This window comes from Accipiter gentilis, chromosome 2 (genome assembly GCF_929443795.1).
Source record: "Accipiter gentilis chromosome 2, bAccGen1.1, whole genome shotgun sequence".
In the NCBI taxonomy this organism is placed as follows: domain Eukaryota; kingdom Metazoa; phylum Chordata; class Aves; order Accipitriformes; family Accipitridae; genus Astur; species Astur gentilis.
The window spans coordinates 28,633,211-28,656,533 of NC_064881.1; the positions used below are offsets into that span (position 1 = coordinate 28,633,211).

General features: G+C 40.5%; 3 protein-coding genes across 7 annotated transcripts in view; 1 reads left to right on the plus strand and 2 right to left on the minus strand.

The window, feature by feature from the left end:
* VIRMA (vir like m6A methyltransferase associated) overlaps positions 1–23,323 on the minus strand; it is a 696,173-nt gene that overhangs the window by 332,881 nt on the left and 339,969 nt on the right. The window lies entirely within an intron of this gene.
* Positions 4,528–11,185, minus strand: RBM12B (RNA binding motif protein 12B). Of its 5 annotated transcripts, none has more exons than XM_049826250.1 (3): positions 11,087–11,185; positions 7,922–7,967; positions 4,528–7,199 (listed from the first exon to the last, which is right to left on the minus strand). In XM_049826250.1, the coding sequence occupies exon 3, from the start codon at positions 7,169–7,171 to the stop codon at positions 5,072–5,074; it is 2,100 nt and encodes a 699-aa protein (XP_049682207.1). In that variant the 5' UTR covers positions 7,172–7,199; positions 7,922–7,967; positions 11,087–11,185; the 3' UTR covers positions 4,528–5,071. The 5 variants fall into 5 exon arrangements, with proteins under 5 accessions (XP_049682207.1, XP_049682217.1, XP_049682247.1 ...); XM_049826260.1 differs by having other exon boundaries at positions 4,528–7,847; XM_049826290.1 differs by lacking the exon at positions 7,922–7,967 and having other exon boundaries at positions 11,087–11,173.
* TMEM67 (transmembrane protein 67) overlaps positions 12,720–23,323 on the plus strand; it is a 36,232-nt gene continuing 25,628 nt past the window's right edge. The window contains exons 1-7 of the mRNA XM_049826224.1: positions 12,720–12,930; positions 15,394–15,482; positions 16,947–17,040; positions 18,601–18,700; positions 19,158–19,227; positions 19,315–19,389; positions 21,214–21,276. Of these exons, the coding sequence (XP_049682181.1) occupies positions 12,720–12,930; positions 15,394–15,482; positions 16,947–17,040; positions 18,601–18,700; positions 19,158–19,227; positions 19,315–19,389; positions 21,214–21,276 (702 nt within the window). The remainder of the gene's footprint in view (positions 12,931–15,393; positions 15,483–16,946; positions 17,041–18,600; positions 18,701–19,157; positions 19,228–19,314; positions 19,390–21,213; positions 21,277–23,323) is intronic.

Here is a 23,323-nt window from a genome sequence, read left to right on the forward strand (position 1 = left end):
TCAAAGAATGGAACAAAATCTGCTGAAAATGGACAATTTCAGTAGCTAGAAAATGAAATATTTAAAGTAGAATCCTGTATTATATTTGCATAGATGTTACACTGCAGTCACATTTGCTTAAACTTACATGATGAACAGCGTCCAAAACCTGCACTAAGCTGACAAGCAGTTATGAACATAAGGGTTTGCTTGTTACTTTGCCAGTATATTACCTTATTTTCTAGCTACACATCTTGGATTTACTGAGTCCTCTAGCTATACCCCTCATAATTGGTTTTATACATCCTAAAGTAACTGTTGTACTCAAGAAGCTGATGACGGCAACAATCCTGTTAGATTTCATTTTGTTACCCACCTTGGATGGCATAAGGCAGGGTGAGGTGTATTGTTTTCTCATCCTCGTTTTCCTCAGGCTTGACTAAGATGACTTTTGATTCCTTTACACATACAGAATGAACATTGTCAAATAAGGACCTAGCCCAGTATCTTACTTTTAATGCTGCTTTGCTTTTAAATAAAAGTGCCTTCATAATAAAACTAGTTGATATTTTATATAGTTGACATTTATTACATTAGTTGACATGCTGCAAGTTTCATGTGTCTAAACCAGTTGATTCAGTTACCAATTCCATCAAACGTACAAGAAATTGCACTTTTTGAGTGTAATTTCCTATGCTCTTTGGAGATGGTGGTTATGCATGTTCATTTTTTAATAGCATACACTTGTCTGCCAGAAAGCTGCTACCATATTGTTTATCTCCAGCTTTAGTATCTGCTAAAGAAAGAACACATGGATAAATCCAAACCTGTAACTGGGAAAACAATCTTAAGTTATAACCAAATATTCTTTCAGTTATGGAAATAAACCAGAAAGTGAATTTTTAATATTGATGCTGCCTTTGTCCACTAATGCAAAGTATGCAATGCATACTTGTTTTGACAGGTGAAAAAAACAGGTTTTGCAAAAATTAATGTGATAAAAATATAAGTGAAAATGTCACAATATAGGGTTCTGTTTTAAATCCAGAAAATAGTTTTACACAATTACACACTATTGACATTGAACTACTGTTGACAAGGGGCAGAATACTAATGACTAAAACTTAAAAAGTAACTAATTCCCATCTATTCCAGTGAATAGGGCACTTCAATAAATATCTGTATCACAACATCAGAATTAATGATCACTTTACCATTTCATATTCAGTGAAGTCATGTAGTCCATCTCCAAAACAGATGGTTAACTTCATGACTACACCAAGTTTTCATATAATGCACATATATGCAATAGCGATTATTTCTGTAATATGTCTTGAAAAAGGAATTCTGAATAAAAAAAGGAAGCAATGTCTAGATTAATTCCCACTAGAAGATTAGTAGCTAGGGTACAGAAACAGAATTTTTTTTTCCTCAGCAGCTTCAAATTCCTTCTCCTCCCCTACCGCACAAAAAAGTCAACTTTATGAATTACAGAAAAAAATTATAAGAAGGGAGAAATATGGTGTTGGGCAACTTTGTCCTGCATATATGATGTCTTAAATTTGCATGTTGGACAGAAATTGCGTGACCTCAAAACTATAGACGAAAAAGTCACTGCTTAAAAGTATTTTAAAGCCAGAAGAATTTAGAGTGTAATTATGGAATTAAATACTACCTAAAGATACTTTTGCAAAGATTTTTCGCATGGTATTAAGTGCTTACTGCAAGACTGACAGTACTCCATTTGCTCATATGTATTTTTGACTGATGCCTAGGTGATGCAGGCTTGTATCCATTCTTGCTATAAGAGTATTTTGCCACTCCATTGAACATGCTGTCCCATGCTCTTGGGACTAAGGATTATCTTCTTGCACTCATCAGATTGTCGTACGTCACGGCTTTCCTGAATGCCTCAAGCTGCTTCTGTACATGATCACTATTACTAGTTTTTGATGACAGAGACTATTCTCCTTTAAATCATAATTTTTGGACAATGGTAGCACAAGCAACTTCAGAGTAAGCATAATTAAGGAAATTAGCTATATTTTATATCAGCACCACAAACTGCAGCATGTCATTTGTTATTCTTTCACTATATGGATGGTACTTAGAAAGGAAGAGCAATAATTCAAGCTATGTAATTACAGACTGTCTCTGATTTGTCCTTTATACAGAAAGTACAGTACTTCCAAACCGTTAAACATCTCAAGTTATAAAACCCTATTATCAGTAAATGCTGTCATCACACCATGCACCTGTACCACCTGTTCAGGCAGACTCAGAATATAATGCCTGTACGTACACATCTACATCCCAGTTGGGAGGAAAAAGCAAAACACCAACCAGAATGTACTAACAAGGTAACAGCTATAAACTGTGAACCAACTGTCCTATTAACCTTCTTCTTATTTAACTGATGTACTGGCATCCCTTCCCAATTTCCCTGTGCTTCAAATCATCTGTGCATACTTTGAAGTACAGCTCTTGTCTTTATAGACTTTTTAAAAAAACCCACTTTTTTGGCCTATCAATCAGATATTTCAGATTAACCTAGAGCAGTCATAAACTCTAATCTGGCTTTAAATTAGACAAATTAGCTACAGGGCAAACAAAAAACATTTTGAAATGCCTTAATTATGACCTCTACCATTATAAGCTTTATGACTTTTTTTATTTACTATTTATTTATTCAGTAAGGGGCAAAATGTTTACCATCCCAAAAAGTAATGGTCTCTTATCAGCAATTACTCTTAACTTTCTTGAGAACGGATAATGCTTTTTCTAAAAGATAATATCACACTTAGCCAGCAAAAAAAATCTACTAAACTCCCCTTTCCAGCTTCCAAATCCTTTTTTTCATTACAATTCATGTGTTTGTACAACACTACTCTAGAAGCATAGTAAAAAGTTTACCAATTTATTTTCAGTGTTTGAAATCTCCTGTTGTGTAGTAGCTAGAACTGTAAAACCAACAAATCATCTAAAGCTGATTAACTGGAGAAGTTAGTTGCATTCACATTTACAACACAGCTGATAATATAGAGGCAAAAATTAGCAGTAAAGATGATGTTAGCTTACAAAAATAATCACGATGAAGTTTTCAAAAGCATGATTAGGTCAGACAAGTTTATTTTGAGGATTCTCATAACACATCTTTATTTTCCCTGCAAAGTCTTCTGCCTCCTTGATCACTTTTATAGCAGCTGTGAAATAAAAGCACTAATTTGTTGGGTGTAATTCCATTTAAATTCAGTGGAGGATTCAACAGTACTCTTCTGAAGCTAATTCTTACCAGACAGCAAAAAAAAAAAAAGTATTCAGAATTTGAACATTTGTCCACATTGAAGTTTCTTTGCTCTGAGGAATCTACACATACAGACTTGACATTATCATTCTTATTCAAAAGGCTTTTTTCCTAGGACTTAAAACAGAGGACAAATAATATGCAGAAGAAATAAAGCTACGCTAGCCTTTTAAAAATTATAGAATAAAAAAAAGTTTCTCTTGATTTTGTTCACTTCTACTTAAGAGTTTACATGGAAGTTTAGTAATGAAGATGACTACATAAACAAAGTAATTAAGGTTTGACCACCAATGAGGGTGACCAGTCACTGGAAACAGGCTGCCCAGAGAGGCTGTGGACTCTCTATCCTTAGAGCTATTAAAAATCCAATGAACAAGGCCTTGAATAACCTGTTCTCCTTGATGCTACTTTGAGAAGGGGGTTTAAGTAGAGACCTCCAGGTCCCTTCTATGAATCCATGATTTTTTGGTGTTGCCGAAGCAAAGGTTACAACAAGTTTCTACCACCAAGTTTCAACTTTGTTTTTTTAGTTTGAGAAGGGACTAAAACTTCCTACAGTTCTTAAGTATTTCAGTACCATCTTGTACAGTTGCAATGTCAACAAAGTCCTTATCCACACAACCTAAGTTTCCTGCTGAGCCTGAATTTTGAAGCTGCAGTTCTTCCTCAAAGAGGCTAGTTTTAATTTCTTCCTAAAATTTAAATATGCTGGTACCAAACCAATCAAAGCATTCTAAATACTGACAGAAGCATTTATTTTCTTACATAAGAAAACAACATAGTTGGTTGTCAGCTTGGTTGCCAGTGACAGATGTTAGTTAAAACTAATCAGAGATTGACCTGGAATACATCCAGACATCATTAGCAACTTAATATTCATATTATGAGCATATGGAGATAAAACAAAGACCACTCCGAAAGCTCAGGCTGAAGTCAGAATTCTTGATCTAATTCCAGCATTCATTTTCTGCCTCAAGGTACTACAGTAAGTAAGGAGAACAAGAAAGCCTATCCAACTGATTAACACAGATTTTGCAGTCTTTGTACACTACCTATTCATTGCTGTGTTGACGAACTGTAATAGTTCACTCTTTCCAGAGGAAGCAGCCAGCATCATTCTGAAGAAGACCCATGTATGCTAAGCATAATAGTTGAGATCATTAACTATGCAAGTTTTAAATATAAGACACACATTTAATGACAATTTATTTTTTATTTTAAAAAAGTTGCAAAGCCAGCTAATGTGAACAGGAAGCTCTTTTTTCTTCTTTTAATAGGAATACCTGCAAACACATGAAACTGAACAAAACCTGAACAGTTTACACCAAAAAAAAATATCAGTCATTTTCTAATTTTATTAAGCTAACCTCAGTAAGAAGTGTTATTTACTAATGCAGGTAGCACTGAAGTTCTATTTGAACCGTTTAGGTGGTCAGTCAACCAGCACTTACATTTTATTTGATGCAAAGTCATAGGACATGGAATTAAAGCAAACTAAAAAAAAAAACCCAAAGCATTACAACTCCATGCCTTTATACCTCGATGCAAGACATTCAATGTCCTCCAGAATTTCTGGGCTCTTCTCTGCCACAAGAAGTAGGCACAATACAGTTCTCATATCTTAACCATACAGATATTTCAACCAAGAGCTAAACAACTGAACTAGGTATTATTTACAACCGTTGATGGAAACCGTTTCTTCTGCATCTTCCAGCAATTAAAAAAGTGAAAATAACTGTCAATACTGTCAAATCTAGAACGTTTTATTCTAGAGCATCCTTTCCTCCTTCACAGCAAGCTCAACTTAACTTTCCGTGGACCAATTGGCCTATCATTCAGTTCATTAATAGCAGCCATAGCTTCCTCATAGTTTGTCATAGCAACGATGGCATCACCTGAAGGTAATCCTTGTTCGTTGTACTGTACAGAAACTGACTCTGGTATCACTCTGTAGCCATAGAAAAAATCCAGAATCTCATTAGGAGTAGCTTTAAAAGGTAAATTTTTTAATCGAATAGGAACAACACGTTCAGAACCACCACTGAAATTTGGATCTGGCATAAATCTTCCTTCAGGAAAACTTCCCATTTTATTATTCCCAAACTCCATTCTGCCAAAAGGTTCATTGTCACCACCAAAATCCATGAGGGGTGGTGGACCTCTAAAATCCTTAGGAGGGCACATGAAGTCCTCAGGTGGGTGCCTAAATTCAGAAGGATGCCTAAAGTTCCCAGGGGGACCAAATGAATGCATGGGTGGCCCCTGTGGTGGCCCAGATGGTGAACCAACTGGACGGGAAAGCTCACCTCTGTCATATGGATGTGAATGACCCTGCATTTCATTTGGTGCAGACAATGGTATGGTTACACCAAACTTCTGCATCTGCTCTTCAGATATAAGTCTTATTAATACCTCCGTTCCCAAGAATCTTCGACGATTTAAATTTTCTGCTTTCATGGCTTGCTCTTCAGATTTAAACTTCACTAATGCTTCTCCCAGCCCAAGTCCTTTGTCATCATATAGCAAGTAAATATCATCCTCATCTATATCAAATCTCGCAAAGAACTTTTGCACTTCGATTTTTGACACATCAAATGGAAAATTCCTTACATAAACACACGTCTTGGGGCCGGAATGACCTTCCCGATAACTTTTTTCTGGTATGGCCTGTCCAGGATGATCTCTGTCTTGTGATCTTTTCCTCTCACAAGAATCAATGATTTTCAACATTGACTTTCTTGAAATTGGAAAAATGTAAACAGGACGATTGAGAAGAACCTTTCTATGACATTCCAAAGCAGCCTGATAATCTCGCTCACTCCTTAACATCACAAAGGCATCTCTAGTCCTCCTCTGATGCTTATCTGTTAGAAGCTTGATTTGTTTGCTGCATATATCCAGATCAGGAAAGAAAGCTCTCAAATCTCTCTTCTCCAGGTTAGTAGATAGATTTCTTAAATGTATGTAATATTCCTGGTTGGGAGATGAACGAGAACGTGTTCTTTGCCTCCTTGGTGATCTTGAATGAGAATGCTTCCTTGAATGCATGTAGCCTGAACTTCTTGGAGAATGGTCTTCACACAAAAAGTGATCGATTTCATTTGGAATGTCTACCCTCCCACCATATTCAATCCACCGTTCCTCTGTAGTTGGGCTAATTTCTATAAACCTCTGACCCATGTATTGTCTATGACGTTTAAGTGCTTCTAACGCATCACCAGGCGTAGCAAATTTTACCAAGCAATCACCATTGTTTAAACCATTGCGATGCTTTATCAGAATCACTCCATCCACATGTATCCCAGAAAGGAAAGCACGTACTTCATCTTCTGTTGCAGAGTAGGGTATACCACGTAGAAATAAGTAAAGATCATCTGGGTTAAACAGATGAGAATCCTTTCTTGACTGATAGCTTGATTTAGGTATACCTATATCACCATGTCTTGTGCCGTTGGTATGGAAACCAGCCTCCGGATGATTTGGTGGACCATAACCAGGTTTATTTATTCCTTTTGGAAAAGCCGTGACTAAATGTGGAACGTCTCCAACACCCGATGCACCAGAACCATTAGTACCTGTTCTTCTAGAGCCTGACATAGTTTCTCGTCCCCCACGGTCAAATTGTTTCCGGCTCATTTCTATGGTATTCTGCATTTCTGCCTTGCTGCTGAGAAAAAGCTCTATGCGCGAGTCCTTGATAAACCCTCCTGAACAGCTCATGGCACGCCGTGCATCTTCGTCTGTTGCAAATATAATAAAAGCCTCCCCAATCTCTCCTCCAATAATATGCACACCTCCATCAGGAATATTCAATCCCAAGAAGAAACGACGAATATCTGCAGGACCCGCAACAACAGGAAGCCCCTGTAAACGGATGACTACAGCCATGCTGAGCTCAACCCACAGCAAAAATCACCTGCAGACAAAAAGGTACACATGATAGCACGTCTTTAGTACTCAGCTATTACAGTATCTTAACACTTAAGAAGCTAGAGCCTTTTTAATGAATGTCCTTATCTCAATCAAGAGAGAAGGTATCAAAAAACCCACAAGTTCACAAGAACAAGATTAAAACAAGATTCACTGAAAGTTGATTAGTCAGAACAATTAGCTACTCCACCGGCACACATGCACAAGTCTATCAATATTCCCTATCCTAAGGGCAACAAAATCCACCTGAGTCACTCCTCACCATCCACGATACCTAAAGAACACCTGAAGTCTTTCACGGCATAGTTACTGTATGCCAGAGATCTCTGCCCAGTCCTAAGGAACAAAAAAAATCCCGTTTACTTTTGAACAGGACACTTGTGATAGTAACACAGAAAATACTAGATGATAAAGGAGAAAGGAAAAAGGATAACTATGTCACTGGAAAATGAAGTAATTCACCAACAGTGATGACTTTACTGCTTTGACAAGTTGCTCTACCCAGTGATCAGTTCTGTTCAATAACGTATGTTTTCTCAGCGTTCAAAAATGTTGTCTCTTTCATGTAGTCAGAGTATTAACTGCAGCAGCCACATGCACTCAGGAGAGCATATCCTAGTTCCCAGCCACAAGTCTGTGAGAAAAAAAATGCTGTGTATGATCTTGTCACAATACTCAGTGAGAAGTGTTAAGCTTTTGGCAGCTTACCTGTTTCTGCTTTGAAGACCTGATAAATTCTGTAAAATCAACTTAACTGTGGAAAGAAAACGAAACATAATTAATGGCTGATATCCGTACTTCGCTTTACATATTGTGCTACACTGCCGCAGCTCATCCATAGCAGTGGCTAATATTAAAGCCAAGCATGTAATGAACCCACAGTTTGGGATACTATGAAGAACTCCTTCCATGTTCCAAGATGCTATGCACTGCATCTTTGTGTTTCCATTTTAGAAGCAAAAGAAATTCAAAATTTAAGTTGACTTCTGGAAATGATGAAAACACGATGAGATTACTTGGTCATCAATTCTGCCACACTGAACTGTTGAAATGAAAAAGACTGACAGAGCATCGAGGGAAAAGCTCTCAATTCAATTCTTTTGAGTCCTTGAAAGATGCGCAAGTCCATGTCAAGATTACAGGACGTGTCCATTCTTCTGAAATCCACCTGCTTTCAAAGTTCACAACAAGACTATGCTAACTCACCAGTCCAACACTGCACTTAATGTACACAGTGAAGACTATCAAATCAAAGAGCAAAAATACCCAACAAGGAGAAACTTCAGGGAGTACTTCAATTTAGAAAGCAAACTTCAGTATTTTCCCTATGTTTACTGCCTTTCAAACATAAGAACAAGAATCACTTTAATACACTGACTTAAACATATCCTGATTTTCAACATTATCTAACACCACACAATACATAGGACAGTACTCTCAGAACAAACACCAGCTTCTGTAGCAAATGACTACACGCCTTTAAAAAAAGCCCAACGTGCCAATGACAAGTGTTTGAGAATATCCCTTGTACAAACCCTTTGCTCAGTAACAAACATAAAGCATTAGGATCCTGATGCCAAGTTATATCTATTGATAACAGTAACTATCACTCCACCTTAGTTTAGCCCAAATTCTGTAAGGAAAGGATTCTACATCACTTCTACATCAGCACTTTGTAAACACAACAAACTGAAAACAACTGCCTATTTAGTAACTTCACTAAAGATCATCTGCTCTCTGTATTGTGGTGGGTTGACCCCAACCAGCAGCCAAGCACCCTCACAGCTGATCGTTCACTCCTCATCCCCACCAGCAGGATGGGGAAGAAAATAGGAACAAAGTCAAGAAAACTTGTGGGTCAAGATAAAGACAGTTTAATCAGTGAAGAGAAGTGAAGCAAAGAAAATCACTCGCCACCTCCCACAGGCTGACTGATGTCCAGCCTGCCTCCGAATAATAAGCACCTTGGAAGCCAATAAAAAGTCCACCCCCACCCCTCCCCCAGAAAAAAAAGATAAACCAAAACCCTTCTTCTTCCTCTACCTCAGTTTTTGTTGCTGAGTATGATGTTACATGGTATCGAATATCCCTTTGGTCAGTTTGGGTCAGCTGTCCCGGCTGTGTCCCCTCCCAGCTTCTTGCCTACTGCCAGCGTACCCGCTGGGATAACAGAGCAGGGGCAAAAAAGAGAAAGCCTTGACACTGTGCAAGCGCTGTTCAGCCATAGCCAAAACACTGATGTGTTGACAACACTCTTTTAGCCACAAATCCAAAACACAGAACCATAAGGGCTGCTATGAAGAATGTTAACTCCATCCCAGCCAGACACAGTACACTTTATAATGTATCTTCTCAACAGATGTGATGGCAATGCCAAAAAGCAAGGAGAATTCAAAGGCAGAATTTTCTTATAGGACCTTCGTGTCTTGAAAAATCAAATCCGCTGCCCTGCTACTTCATGATGTATTTAATCTGTAGTATTTCTGAATTTCACAACTCTGCATTCTTATCCCAATTTTTAAACAGCATTCAGAACAGATCTCCTCCGTATTTCTTCGGTGATAAACGGCAAGTTCTCCACGAGGTACCATGGATACAACATAAAACCTTCAGTGGTGAAAACTAGACACAGTGATTCCAGATCATAACGTGGTATTTAAGAAGTCCATGAACAGGAATGCAAGTTCAAATAATAATAATCTTTTACTGACTGTATATTAAACAATCAAGCACTCGTAGAAAGCGTAGACAAGCCATCCAACCATTTAAAGTGAATGACCAAAAAGAGTGACTTTTGGGATGAAAGTGCCACAAAAAACTAAGACCAATTCATTAACTGAACAAGGACTTCAGAGAGCAAGGATTGAGATAATGGATAGATAGACAACTTCATGCCACCAATTTAAATGCACAGAAGTATGCACACTGTTTTAAGAAATTTTAATTTGGACTGAGTTAACTAGAAAACAGTACTATACCTATACTTCCAGAGCCTCAGCAAATTCCAGATACCATTGAAACGTCACCAAAACAAACAAACAAAAAAAAAACCCCAAACCCCAAAACCAACTTGGAAACATTGTAGGAAACTAAGCTGCACTAGACTAGCATTTTTACCACAACGCTGAGAGATCATGCAGTCTGCATGCAGTGAGCATGCAAACTAGAAAGAACACCCACAGAAATACCCCAACTATAAAACCGGACCCATATGAGAATAACTAGTAAATCAGAGAACGATTTCTTATTCTAATCCTCTTCAAGATAAGCCTTAACAATCGAAGTAAGCTGTTGCTCATGGCAGTGTTCACATCGCCGAAGGAAAAGGCGAGCGAGCCCTGCAGCCGGGCCGGCGGCACGGCCGGCTTCAGCACGGGGCCGCTTCCGAGCGCTCCGGGCTGCAGAGAGCCAGCCGGACGCCCCGCCGCCAGCCGCGCCGCTCGAGGGCCGGCCCGCACCGGCCCTCGCACCGCTCCGACCACAGACGGCGCAGCCGAAGCCCGGAAGGGGCGAGCGGGCCGAAGCCCAGGGCCGCGGGCGGCGGGACGGGGAACAGGGAGCGAGGGGAACGGGGTGAGGGGGAGGCCGCCCCGCGCCACACGCGCTCCGTCCCGCCAGAAGCCGCCTGTGATCCGACCCCGCGGAGAGGCGCGGCCTCCCCACGGCACCGGGACAGGGCCGAAGGGAGGCACCGGGGGGGAAGGGTGATGGGCAGCCAGGCGGCACGAGGAGGCCGCGGCCCGGGGAACTGCCGCGCAGCAGCTCCGCGAGGGTTGGGGCTGCCGAGAGCCGGCTCACGGCACGAACCCCGCGCCCTCGGCTACACGCAGCGCCCCGGAAAGCCGGGCGCTCTCCCTTACGCCATCCACCCACCGGACGCGCCACTAGGACAGGCTCCGCGCCGAGCCCCGCTCCCCGCAGTTCCCGGCACAGCAACCAGCAAGATGGCGCCCTCCGTCGCTCCCCCCCACAACACTCTCAGGAGAGGCTAAGTTGCGCCTGCGCAAGCCCCTCCCCTTCGCTCCTACAGTTGAACCCGCACGAGTCCTTCCGGCCTTCTCTCGAGCCGCGGCGCCGGGAGAGCCTTGCGTGCGCATGCTCTGAGAGCGCGGCGCTCCGAAGAGCCGCCGGGAGGCGGGGCGGCAAGTGCCGCGTTCGTCACTGTTGCTCCCTCACCTGCGCATGCGCAGTCTGACGACTCCCCTCCCCCCGTCATTTCAATACGCATGCGCGCCCCTTTGGCGCGCAAACGGGATCGGTGCTGGCAGAGGCGAGCCCCTCTGCAGCTAGTGCGCATGCGCCCCGATCCCAGCGGCATCCGTCTAAACCCAAGGTTTTATATAAACGGGGGACAGCGTCGTTTAGGGCGCCCTTGCCTCGGCGCGCCAAGCGTTGTCTTCAGCCTCTCATCGCCGTTCGTCCTAGTGCCTGCCCGGCCGAGGAGGAGGGGCGGGGGGGAAGGAGGGCCCGGTGAGGCCCAGCGCTGGCTGGCCTGAGCCTGGGGGTGCCTCAGGCGCCAAGGAGGGGGTGTGCACCCGCCGCTTCTCTTCCAAGGGCTGCAGGCACGATTTCTAACCGAACTCGGGGCTGGCTCAAGTCTGGGGTTTGGGAGGAAAGGCAGGCAGGGACGGAGCGGGGAAGAGGAGCAGGAAAGGTGTAAGGCGGTGTACAGGGAAGGGTACAGGCAGACTACTTCGGTTTTGCAGCTGAGGTAGTCATTTTATCCTCGTGTTTACCCCACCTGCCTTTCCCTGTCTTTTACAGACTCTTCCCCTGTATTTCCAAGCTTGTTCTCTACACTACGGCTCCATTTCTGATAGGCGAAAATCTGCATTATGTGTGGTAGACACACTTAGTAAACTTGTTGAACTCAGCAGAAGAAATCTGATGAGGAATAAAGCATTTGGTGCGATAAGCATGTGGGCTTCCAAGCAATGCTAACGCAGAGAATGATAACAGTTAGGTAATTAGCACACAAGGAAGGGGCAGCAAGGAGTAATTAAAATCCAGGACTTGAAGTGCTCTGCAAAGTTCTGGTGACATTCGAGGGAATGTGAACAAGAGCGTCCTGGCAGGGGGGAAAGATAAAAGGGAGTAGCTTCGGCAGCGCATCCGCTCCTGTAGGCGTTTTGTGCGTGCATTCGCCCCGTTACCACTTACACACACATCTTACATTTGTATTACACATGGTGTAGCGGTTTTAGAGATGAGGCACCGGCAAGAGCAAACCAGGCCTCTCAATGGTTTCTTCCCGCTGACCTCCTCCAGCTCCATGCTCTAAAACGAGCCAAACGAAACCCTCCTAACTTCGCTTCTCCGGCTTCGGCTGCTCCGGCCCTGCCGCCCCGCTCGGCTTCCCCGACCTCCCTGCCCCTCAGCTGCTCCCCTAACTCCTCCCGGGGCTCGCCGCCCCGAAACGCTTTGCCTCCTGGGGCGGGCCCCTCGCGCTCGCCGTACGGGAGGCGGTGGACCAATGAGGGCGTGCCGCACGCGGCCGCCGGTAGCCATGGCGACGGCGGGGCGCTGGGCCGCCGCCGCGCAGCTCGTGGTCGTGGTGGCGGCGGTGGCGGCGGTGGCGGCGGCCGCGTTGCCGCCGCCCGCCCGCGGCTTCTCCCTCCCGCTGCAGCGGCCCGCCGAGTGCGGCGACGCCCGCTACTTCGACATCTCCCGCCTGGCCTGCGCGCCCTGCGGAGCCCACCAGCGACAGAGCGCCGGCGGTGAGAGACCCGGCCCGGCCGCGCGGGGTTGGGGGCGAGGCGGGGCTGGCCGGGCCCGGGGGCCGTGCGGGGGCTCAGGCAGCTCCGTGCTGAAATGCGCCCCCCAGCAGTGGGAGGTGCCAGGTGTGGGCTCAGGTTTTGGCGGTAAAACGGCAGCGAAATGGGCCAGGATCCCGCAATAGACGTAGGTGGCCACAGCGCGACTTTGATACCTGCACCTGAGATACATCGCAGAGAAGCGTCTGTAGACCTTTTTTTTATCATCTTTCTTTCCTCGGGCATTTGTACGGTTATAAGTATTCGCATTTTCATCGGTAAAATTCCATAGGGCCCTGAATTTATGTTCTCGAATGCTTCTGTGACTTGAAACTCCTTGTCACATCTTGAATGTCTGAGATGTTAAGTACCTGAGATCTTCAAGCTGTGCGCGTGCAAATCCAAGTCCCACGTGGGAACCTGGAGGATACGCAACACACCTTGACAGCGTGAAATGAAAGATACAGATGGTAGTTTGCTTTCCTTAGGAGTTCAGATGTAAAATAGTGTTCATCTTTTATAAATACACAGTCCAAGAGAAGCAGGAGTTCAGTGTTGTGTGTGCAGGAACCAATTCAAGACTAAGACCCAACAGCATCTCCAGAACTGGTTCCTCAGGCAGATGCAGTGATCTGGATGGCTGTGTTCACAACCGCCGCGTAAAAGCTGGTCACCTCTTCCACCACCATCGTGGTATCTTAGAAGAGTAACACCATAGTTTACTTGCAGAAAAAAATGCACTGTAATAGTTTTCAGACCCCCTGATAATGTGGATGTCTAAATCCATAGCTCCTTTCTGGCTTTGAATCTTCCTCTAACTCAAGGGCTTCAAGAATAGATGAATTCCAGGGGGAGGTCAAGGATGTTATAGACGCTCGTGACAAATTGGAGGAGCCAATTTGTAGTGAATAAAAAAGGTCGAATTTATTAGCAAGCGATAAGAGAGCAAAACAGCGCTGGGCGGCTGGGGAGGCAGTGCTCCGCCACGAGCTCGCAACTTTAGGTTATAGTTACATTCCTTATATACATTCCATGTATCTCTTTCTTGCAAGTCTCCGCCTTGTCCTGCTGCTTCTTTCTTCATTCGTGCAGGTCTGTCACTAGGCAGATTCGGTCTATCTTCTCAAGGACGAGTGTCTTTTGATATAGAATGTCCTTTGATGTAGAAAGGTGCAGTCTTGGTGGAGTCCATCCTGTTACCTGGTAGATTATAGTTGTTGTTCTTTTCCCTCCTTAGCTAGTAAGTTATAGCCGTTGCCCTCTTCCCGTGACCTTTACGCACCAATTAAGCAAGTTTTGTTATTTACCCAAGGCATCTGCTAACTCTCAATATGTCTCTTCTCCCTTCCCGATTTCATGAACAAAGTTAACTCGTTCATTACAAAGGATGGGTTTTTTTCTGCAGCATCTGACTGGAGCAGTGTAGGTAGCTGCTACTCAGTCTGCTGTTTGCATCTTGTCTGACTTCCACTTGGGATTGCACAAGTCTGCCCATGCACTCCATGGCTAGCTGATCACTGTGGATTCTGCTTTCAAGCAACATGCCTAATTGTTTAGGTGTCATCACGGTGAATGTCACAACTCAAATCTCTTCATTGATCTAATCCTATTGGGCTTTTTCTTCTTTATAGTTAAGTATGAACGGTTGATCATTTTGACAAATGTTGTTTCTGTAAAACTAGTCTCATGAGGACATACTTTAAGGTTATAAAACTTTTTGCAGAATTTTACATGATTTTTACATGCACAGTTCCATAAGCTTAAATAATAATAAATACAACAATAAATAAATTTAAAAATACGGAGAGAGGTCCATGATAGTGAGACTGAAAAACAAGTTGTTGAGCTCTAGCAGCTCTGTGCACTATGTTCTGTTATTTACTGAAAACCATTCAATATAAAGCTTGATCCCCATGCACAATTTTAAAAGCTTTGAGTTTGAAATAGCTTTACAAATGACAATTACATTTTGAGAAACCTTTGCCTATAAACATGTTTTGTTTGTAGGACTGACTTCCTATTCAAAGGATAAAAACTGTAGACAAACATACAATGCTGGTGTTGTACAGAGGATGGGCTAAGAATGGCACTGTGGCAAGATTTAAAGAGAGAGATTATATCTGTTATTAGACTGACTGATACAGTTTAGTTTTAAAAAAAACACAAAAACACCAGCTCTGGGTTCCTGTTCCGACATGGTCTATCAGTCAGCCTAGTAACATTTTCCTAAAACATCTCTGTACAAACTGTAACATGAACATTTTTTAAAAAGCAAGATGATTTTCATGCAGCTGTCACTCAGGTGTTTTATTTGTCTATCTAATAATCTATATTGACCTCTTGAGAACAATAGTGGTTGTTCTTAGTATTCTGTGAAAAAAAAGTCAGTTTTACATAGATTAAAAACACCTTTGGGTTTTTTTTCAGGTAGTTCATGTGTGTGTCAGCCAGGATACAAGATGGCTTCTAGTAATGGTGGGTCCTTGGTTATTTGTGAAAAATGCCCAGAAAATATGGTAAGTATTGAACTTTTCATACTTTACCATAATAATAGGTGCTTTTTTAAATTTTAAATTTCCTCCTGACTGCACATTATTTTTCATTAATTTAAAATTATTTTGTATAATAGTCTTTGCTTGGGAATTTTTAAGACCATGCTTATAGGTAGTAATTTTTTTCTCTTTAGAAGTGCTTATTGCTATTATTTTGCAGGCATCTTTTCATTATAAATTTGACCCCCACAGACAAAGTAAGAGTATTTTAAATGTTTAATTTCCTTCCACTGCTTTTCTTTTCTGCTTCATGTTATGTTATCCTTGCCCAGAGACCACTGTTTTATAGAATGCCAAAGATGCTTCTCAGCTCATGGGTATCTTATTTGATTATTTGTATAACTCCTATTATTGTAATATTTAGGCTGTATCTTTGTAGTCCCCGATACTTTATCTTTTTACTTCAAAATGAGCTGCTGCTATTATGTTACTTTAATTATATATACCTTTGTAGCTTGGTCAGTTCTTTCTACCTTTCTTGACAAATTAAGCTATAATTTTGGGTCCTATTCACAGTGTTGAGCCAGAGGCACCAGGCTTAACCAGCTTTTTCCTGCTATAGTAAATAGAGAAATAATTTTTCTCCAACAAAAGCAACTTTTCAGGGTGAAAGCCTTCCTGAATACTTCTTTCTCTCCAATAACTGTAGAATAACTCTCAAGACACCGGCTTGGTTGCATAAGTTAGGTGTTTAATGGCTAATGGGTGATGCAGGTAACCTTCCTCTTTCCATCTTCTTGCTACATTAGACAGAGACATTGACAAATACCTATTGGTGTTTTCATCATTCTGCTTTTTCTTTCTCTTTCCTGTAATGGTGGCATTTGTCTTTGATTCTATGGCAAGGCTTACGCAAAGATAAAATGATAATAGTGGAGAAGAGAATAACATCAGTATCACCTGAGGATGGGCAGTTATCTTCATTTTCGTCACTGGTTTTGATCTGTAGTGCAGCTACTTCATAGTATAAAATAAGTGTGGATATGAGCTGTTTGGGGACATGCAAAATTCCATGCAGTTTTATAAGCTGCTTCACTTAAAACTCCTCCGTTTCCATTATTTCTATATATTTATATGCAAATATGTCTATTGATGCAGTTATGTTTCTTGGTATTTTTATTCTGGTGTAGAACCTCTGTATCTTTTTTTAAACCTTCCATTTTTAATCAACTCTTATCTTCACATTAAATGGTGTTAGCTAATGGGTTCAGAACAACGTAAGAACACTTTTTTTAGCCTACATCTGCATAGGAATTACTTTTGCCAGATTGTTTAACCTTTTTTATCTTTAAAAGCTTCTTGAATGTTATTGATGTTGTTGTATCTGAACACATTTCCAGTTAATAACATCTGGATCAGGCATTCTTCACAGATATTTGGTGATGTCTGTATTTTTGAAAATTATAATAGTTTTACATTTTATTTTAGAGCGGAGTTACTCAGGACGGGTGGAATTGTATTACTTGCCCCAAAGGCCTAACTTCAGAAGGAAAATGTAAATGCCTCAATAATGAAATATTAGGTAAGACTTATATGCAAGTTATGAGATATTAGTGCTTGTTTTAGAGATCTGAGTTTATTAAGACATGCTCTTCTGTTAAATAAGAAAGGAAATGTAACATATGTTTACATAACTAATGTACAAATTCAACATTCCTCTTGATCTTAAACCTCACTCCTGAAAGACAACAGATAAATCTGTACCATTGTTCATTGCAGTAAAAACTATTATGCAAACATTAAAAAAAAGTATACTGGTGTATCACTTCCTTTCAGCTGGCTGGCACTTGGTGGAGGCATTACAATTGGAATAAAACCAATGTCAACATAGACTAAGACAAAACATTAAAATGTTTTGAAGTATGTGATGCACAGGTACTTCACAGTACAGGAATTACACATATACAAGCAGGTGGAACAGAATAGCCTGAGCAAGCCAAGCAAACCGCTGTGCATTAATATCAGTGGGTTTCATGCCTCCCTGAAACACGTGCCTCTACCTGTGATTTCCTGCGACATGCTTCCCTGTATCTGTGCTTCTTACTTGATGCTCTCTAGTAGTTGCAGATGAATTTCAGAAGTCAGAGAAAATTAATTTTAATGTTAACCTTAGTGTCTGTGTTAATTTTTGCTTATCTTGCATAGTAAAAAACTAAGAGCAAAGTATAATTTTCATCAAGGGTGTAAAACAAAAAAGCTCTCGGGAGCTCTAGTTTTCCTTATTTTCAAAGACACAGGATGGAAGAGACTTCCTGTGTGCCTGTAATTCTTTGAATAAGTATTATTAATGTCCACTTTGGTTACGTTTCTAACAGAGTATACTGGACAATCACTGTTTTCCAGATCATTAAATTAAAATTTTCCTAGGAATGTGTAAAAGAGTGAATAGCAACCTGGTCTAGTGGAAGGTGTCCCTGCCCATGGCAGTGGGGTTGGAACTAGATGATCTTTAAGGTCCCTTCCAACCCAAACCATGCTATCGTTCTGTGATTCTGTGATCTCCTTAAACTTTATGAAAGTTACAAAATACATTCTGAGCCTTTATGGTAAAATATTGAGAGCAAAGCTGATTCTGTAATTTAACATGCAGAAAGTATTAACATGCAGAAAGAAAAGTATTAGTATTGTAATTCTTTTAAATTATTTAATTGCTGGAAGATGCAGTTCTGAAACTTTGAATTTGTGGCATATGCATGAATCATTTCAGATGAAAATTAAAAATATTTTTTTCCAGTAATTTGTAAACTTGATGTTTTGAGTTTTAGCTTTGCAGTGAAGCCTTGGTTTGAAATTTGGTTCAGAATAAGTGACAAAGGAACAGCAAAACTGGACGTGAAATACTGCATTTCTCATTAAAACTAAAGTGCACGTGCATAGCTATAAACAACACACATATACATATATGAATGTGCATTTATAGTGGATGTTATTTGCAAGTTGTGCTCTTGATGTTTTTTAAAATGAGATCTTTGCATTTATTTTAGATCTGAATAGACACTTTATTTTTTCACACTTTTCTTAACCTGTGTGACATACTGTGCATCATGCAATTTTATCACAGTTGCTTTTCTTTTCCACTTAGTGGAAAGAAGAATGGATGGCATTTTGCTTAATGAAGCATTGTGCATACATTGTAATGGAAGTGAGCAATCGTTCTCTGCTTCAGATGCATCAGGAAATAGGTGAGTATTCTTTGCCTTTTGTGATGACAAATTTGAACAAGTCATGTTCTGTTTAAATGGAATATTCTTGAGGAACAGTCTGTATCTTTGGGATGACAGTTTTAAAAGCAGTGAATTGGAAATCCTCAACCCTATATCAAACTCAGTGTTTTGTGTTCACTGAAGTCTTTACATGACCAGCAGCTTGGTTGGTTTGTTTGTTTTCTTTTAGTGTGACTAAAAAGCCAGCTTTGCATTGGAAGCAGAAACAGAATTCTTATTTTGATAATTAACTATTTCATTTCTTTTCTACTCCACTGACAATAGAAACAAATCGGTAATGTCTTTTCGATTTCAGTTCAAACTAATGAAGATGCTGATAGTGTTATCAGGCATACTATGTAACCAGCTTTCACTAAGTACTAAATCTCATACTCAACTACATTTTAAGTGCATTCTTCATGTTTGTGATCCATAGGTGTGTAAGATGTGAACAAACATTCATCAATGTAAGCAAGTCTTGTGACTGCAGCAGCCCAAATGTTTTAGTAAGTAGAATAATGTTTATTGTATTGAAGCTTAGAAAAAGACTTGACAAGTGTATAAATTTCCTGTTGTGTTTTTTTTTCTTTCAGACTGGGGGATTGTGTTTCAGTGCTAGTGAAAGCTTACCTCCAAAGGGAGTTGCAACTGTTCGTTTTGCACAGCTAGTAAGTGTGTTTATTCAAAAACATTTTCAAGCTATCTCATTATTTACTTTCAGTAAGTCTCTTAAATTCTGTTCCTGAAAAACAAAAGGCTGTGGTTTGTTGTCTGATCACAGTGATTGGAAGGTAGTTTTCATCAAGATAGAGTGTAGACATGTAGACCAGGCAAGCGTTGTTCTATCAAATATGTTTAAGAAAATTTATGCCCTCTTGGAAACTGAAAAAGAGAAGTAATTTACATGAATTTAGTATCGAAACAAGCAGCATCTTGTCTACTGTATTAATTGTATGTATTTAAAGCACAATCATGTATCACAAAAACATGCTGAAGAGTCCATGAGGGCCTCCGGGCTTTTTTTTCTTTCCTTTTTTTTTTTTTTAAAAATATGTAAACTTTGTATTCATATAAAATATTTGAAAGAAGGTACAAGGATTGAAAGGACATTTTCAGTTGTCAGATGGTTACAGCTGATAGCAGATAATAGACACCTATAAAATTTGAGATTGTGTATGAAATTGTTGAAACTCCTTAAATTGGCTAATGAATGAAATTATGTTCTATTGAGAAGAATGAAGGTGTTTTCATTGTTTTAGCTAATGAACTTCTATTAGTTGTGAAATCTGCTCGAAGTTAGGACCGTTTTCCAAGTAGTTCTGAATTCAGGAAATGCTACGTGACTAATAAATGTAGTTTGTTCTTAAATGAATTAATGTTAAAGGCTACTGCTTGAAAGAAGCAAAAAGCAATCTTCCATTTTCCTGATAGCAAATACTGGTCTTGCTTTCTGAAAATGCCATCTTCTAAATAATATTTTATTGAAAACATGTCTTTTCAGTTGTTTACAGTATGTACAAAAGCTCTGTTTAGTTCAAATATGAGTAGTTATAAAAAGCAGGCTGTGAAATAATTAATTTGGCAATTTGGTCCTGAGTTAAATTTATCAACCAGTGTCATGGTTTAACCCCAGCCAGCAACTAAGCACTGCGCAGCTGCTCACTCACTCCCTTCCCACCCAGTGGGATGGGGGAGAGAATCGGAAGGAAAAAGGTAAAACTTGTGGGTTGAGATAAGAACAGTTTAATAGGACAGAAAGGAAGAAACTAATAATGATAATAATAACAATAATAAAATTACAATAATAATAAAAGGATTGGAATATACAAAACAAGGGATGCACAATGCAATTGCTCACCACTCGTCAACCAATGCCCAGTTAGTTCCCAAGCAGCAATCTGCCCCGCCCCAGGCCAACTCCTCCCAGTTTATATACTGGCCATGATGTCGCATGGAATGGAATATTTCTCTGGCCAGTTTGGGTCAGCTGTCCTGGCTGTGTCCCCTCCCAGCTTCTTGTGCCCTTCCAGCCTTCTTGCTGGCTGGGCATGAAAAGCTGAAAAATCCTTGACTTAAACACTACTTAGCAACAACTGAAAACATCAGTGTGTTATCAACATTCTTCTCATACTGAATCCAAAACATAACACTATACCAGCTGCTAGGAAGAAAATTAACTCTATCCTAGCCGAAACCAGGACACCCAGTCAACACCTTACCCTTGAAATCATTAGTACTTCCCTTGTGCAGTAAAGAAAATCTGTTTGTCACAGAATCTATATTCAAAACTTAAATATTTCTGCTCTTGTTCTGTATATTTTGTCTAATTTAGTGAAGTGCAAGAAATTACTGCATTATGGTTGTGTTTTGAACTGACCTGGTTTGATTGAGACATTTTTACATTGAGACATTTTAGCTGACAGTTTTCCAGACTGTTATGTTATGCATGAATTGTTCTGACCAAAGGCATTGAAGCAGTTCCTTATTTACAGGGTATAACACTGACATCAGCGTGGTTTCTGAAAAACCTGCAGTCCTCAGCCTCTGCCTGTTGGGTGAGTTCCATTAATGTTTGCAGTTTGCTTTTTTATATAGAAGTGAGACTCTGTATAAAAGCATGGCACTTCAATTTTTGGAAGTTAGCTTGCTTATTTTTAAAGAATCTTATTTGAGATGAAAGTAGATAAGAAAGAAATATATATACAGAATGTTTAGAAAGAATATTGAGCACTAGTCAATGTTAAAACAAGTCTCCGGGGTTGGAATCTTCACAAGGTGAATGGTGTTAAAGAAAAAATCCTGCAATAGTCAGTAGGTATGTGAACCGTTACTGAAAATATCCAGTAAGGGATCACTCAGAAAATCAACTTCTTGTGTATTCAGTATTGATTGACAGCTGGTCTTTACCTCCTACTTGGCTTTCAGTTTTTCCTTTTGTTTTGTGGTGGAGAAGAATAACCACAGAACCATCCTTTTTAGCTTTGGTTTGCTTTGCTTTATGTATGCAAGTGTTATTTACCATTATGATGCTCTGGGTGGCAGTAACCATGGGTAGAAGAGTGGCTGCAGCAATAGAATGATGCACTCTTGTGAAGGGGATATGCCTCTGCCTCTTTTTTACCAACTCTGTTATCACACATCCTCATTTCCCTTCTGTATTCCTCTCCTCAAAATCAGATTTTAACTTCTCAGGCCCTACTTTCTGTCCCAATCTGTCACAACCCAAAGGGTTACCTGGCCTACAAGTGTATAAAGATCACAACAGTGGATTTGCAGAATTCCATATTACACAAGCACACAGAGTCTTTATTTCCTACATTTCTTTATTACAGATTACTACAAATTACTATCAGTAAAATAAGTATACTTACAATTATTAAAGCAAGTATATATGTATTCCAGTGGTAGCAGCAATCAATAGTAGCAGCAAGCATATATTTCAATATTACAAGTTACGACAAAATTATCACTTGTAAAGCAGCAAATACACTTATGATCAGTTACCTATATGCATGCCTATGTATATTCATTATTCAAAATAGTACCAGTACAGAGCTCACCAAACAGCTTCCAGAAGTGGGGCCTTAAAATCAACAACAGATGAAGTCTCACTTTGAAGATGATCTGCATCGCAGAGTCTGGAGTCAGCCAGGTGTCCCCAGCTATGGTCTGATAACTTGCCTAGGACACCTCATAGAAAAGTTTGTGCAGGGGGACTTCTCTGTATGTGTGTAAGAGAGAGAGAGAGAGACAGACCAACAGGGACAGATTCACTCTCCATTTTGGGTAAAAAGTAAGTCATTTTTATATCACAGAGACATAAGGCAGTATAGGACAGCATCACCTGGAGCAGCCAACAGATGATGATGTTTTATATTCTCTCAGACCAGTTTTTATTTTTCCAGACTGTTTTTCTGCTCTTTAAGCTAGAACAGCCAATAGCAGTTGCTTATTCCTACTTTCTTAGAATGTTTTACCTCTTTTCCAGACTATTTTTCACATTTCCAGATTGTAAGTTTCTGTTACAGTTCCTTGGTTTTGTGCTTATTGATGGTATCTCAGGATGTCTCTGGTGTTTATGTACCCAGCTGGACTTCTCAGGGACGTTTCTGATTCCCAGGACTAGTTCCCAGGCTAGCAGTTCCCAGGCTGGCAGGCATTCTCTGTGTCAGTATTTCAGCAGACTTCTGTTCGGTATTTTCCCAGATCACCTTTGTGGCTGTTCCCATCGCCATCTCATACACGTAGCTCTGAGATGTATTATCCTACTTAACCCATTCTTTTTTACAAAGTGAGACTATCCTTGTCACTTATATAAGTTTATCCTGTTTGTCTTCCTCAGCCTGCTCAGCTCTTCAGAGGTGCCACCTGAATGTAACGTGCAACTGCCAATCTGACCCACACAAAGGCAATTAGGTGGTGGCAAGTTAATACTAGTGCAGTGATCACTGCACACAGATGCCAGGCACCACTTCTGCCTATCACATGGCAGTGATTTGTTTACCAAAATTGAACAATAGTGTAAATACAACATAGTTTAGGAACAGCAGAATAGAAAAAGTACTGAAACTGAAAAGAAGATATTTATGATACATGCAGCTA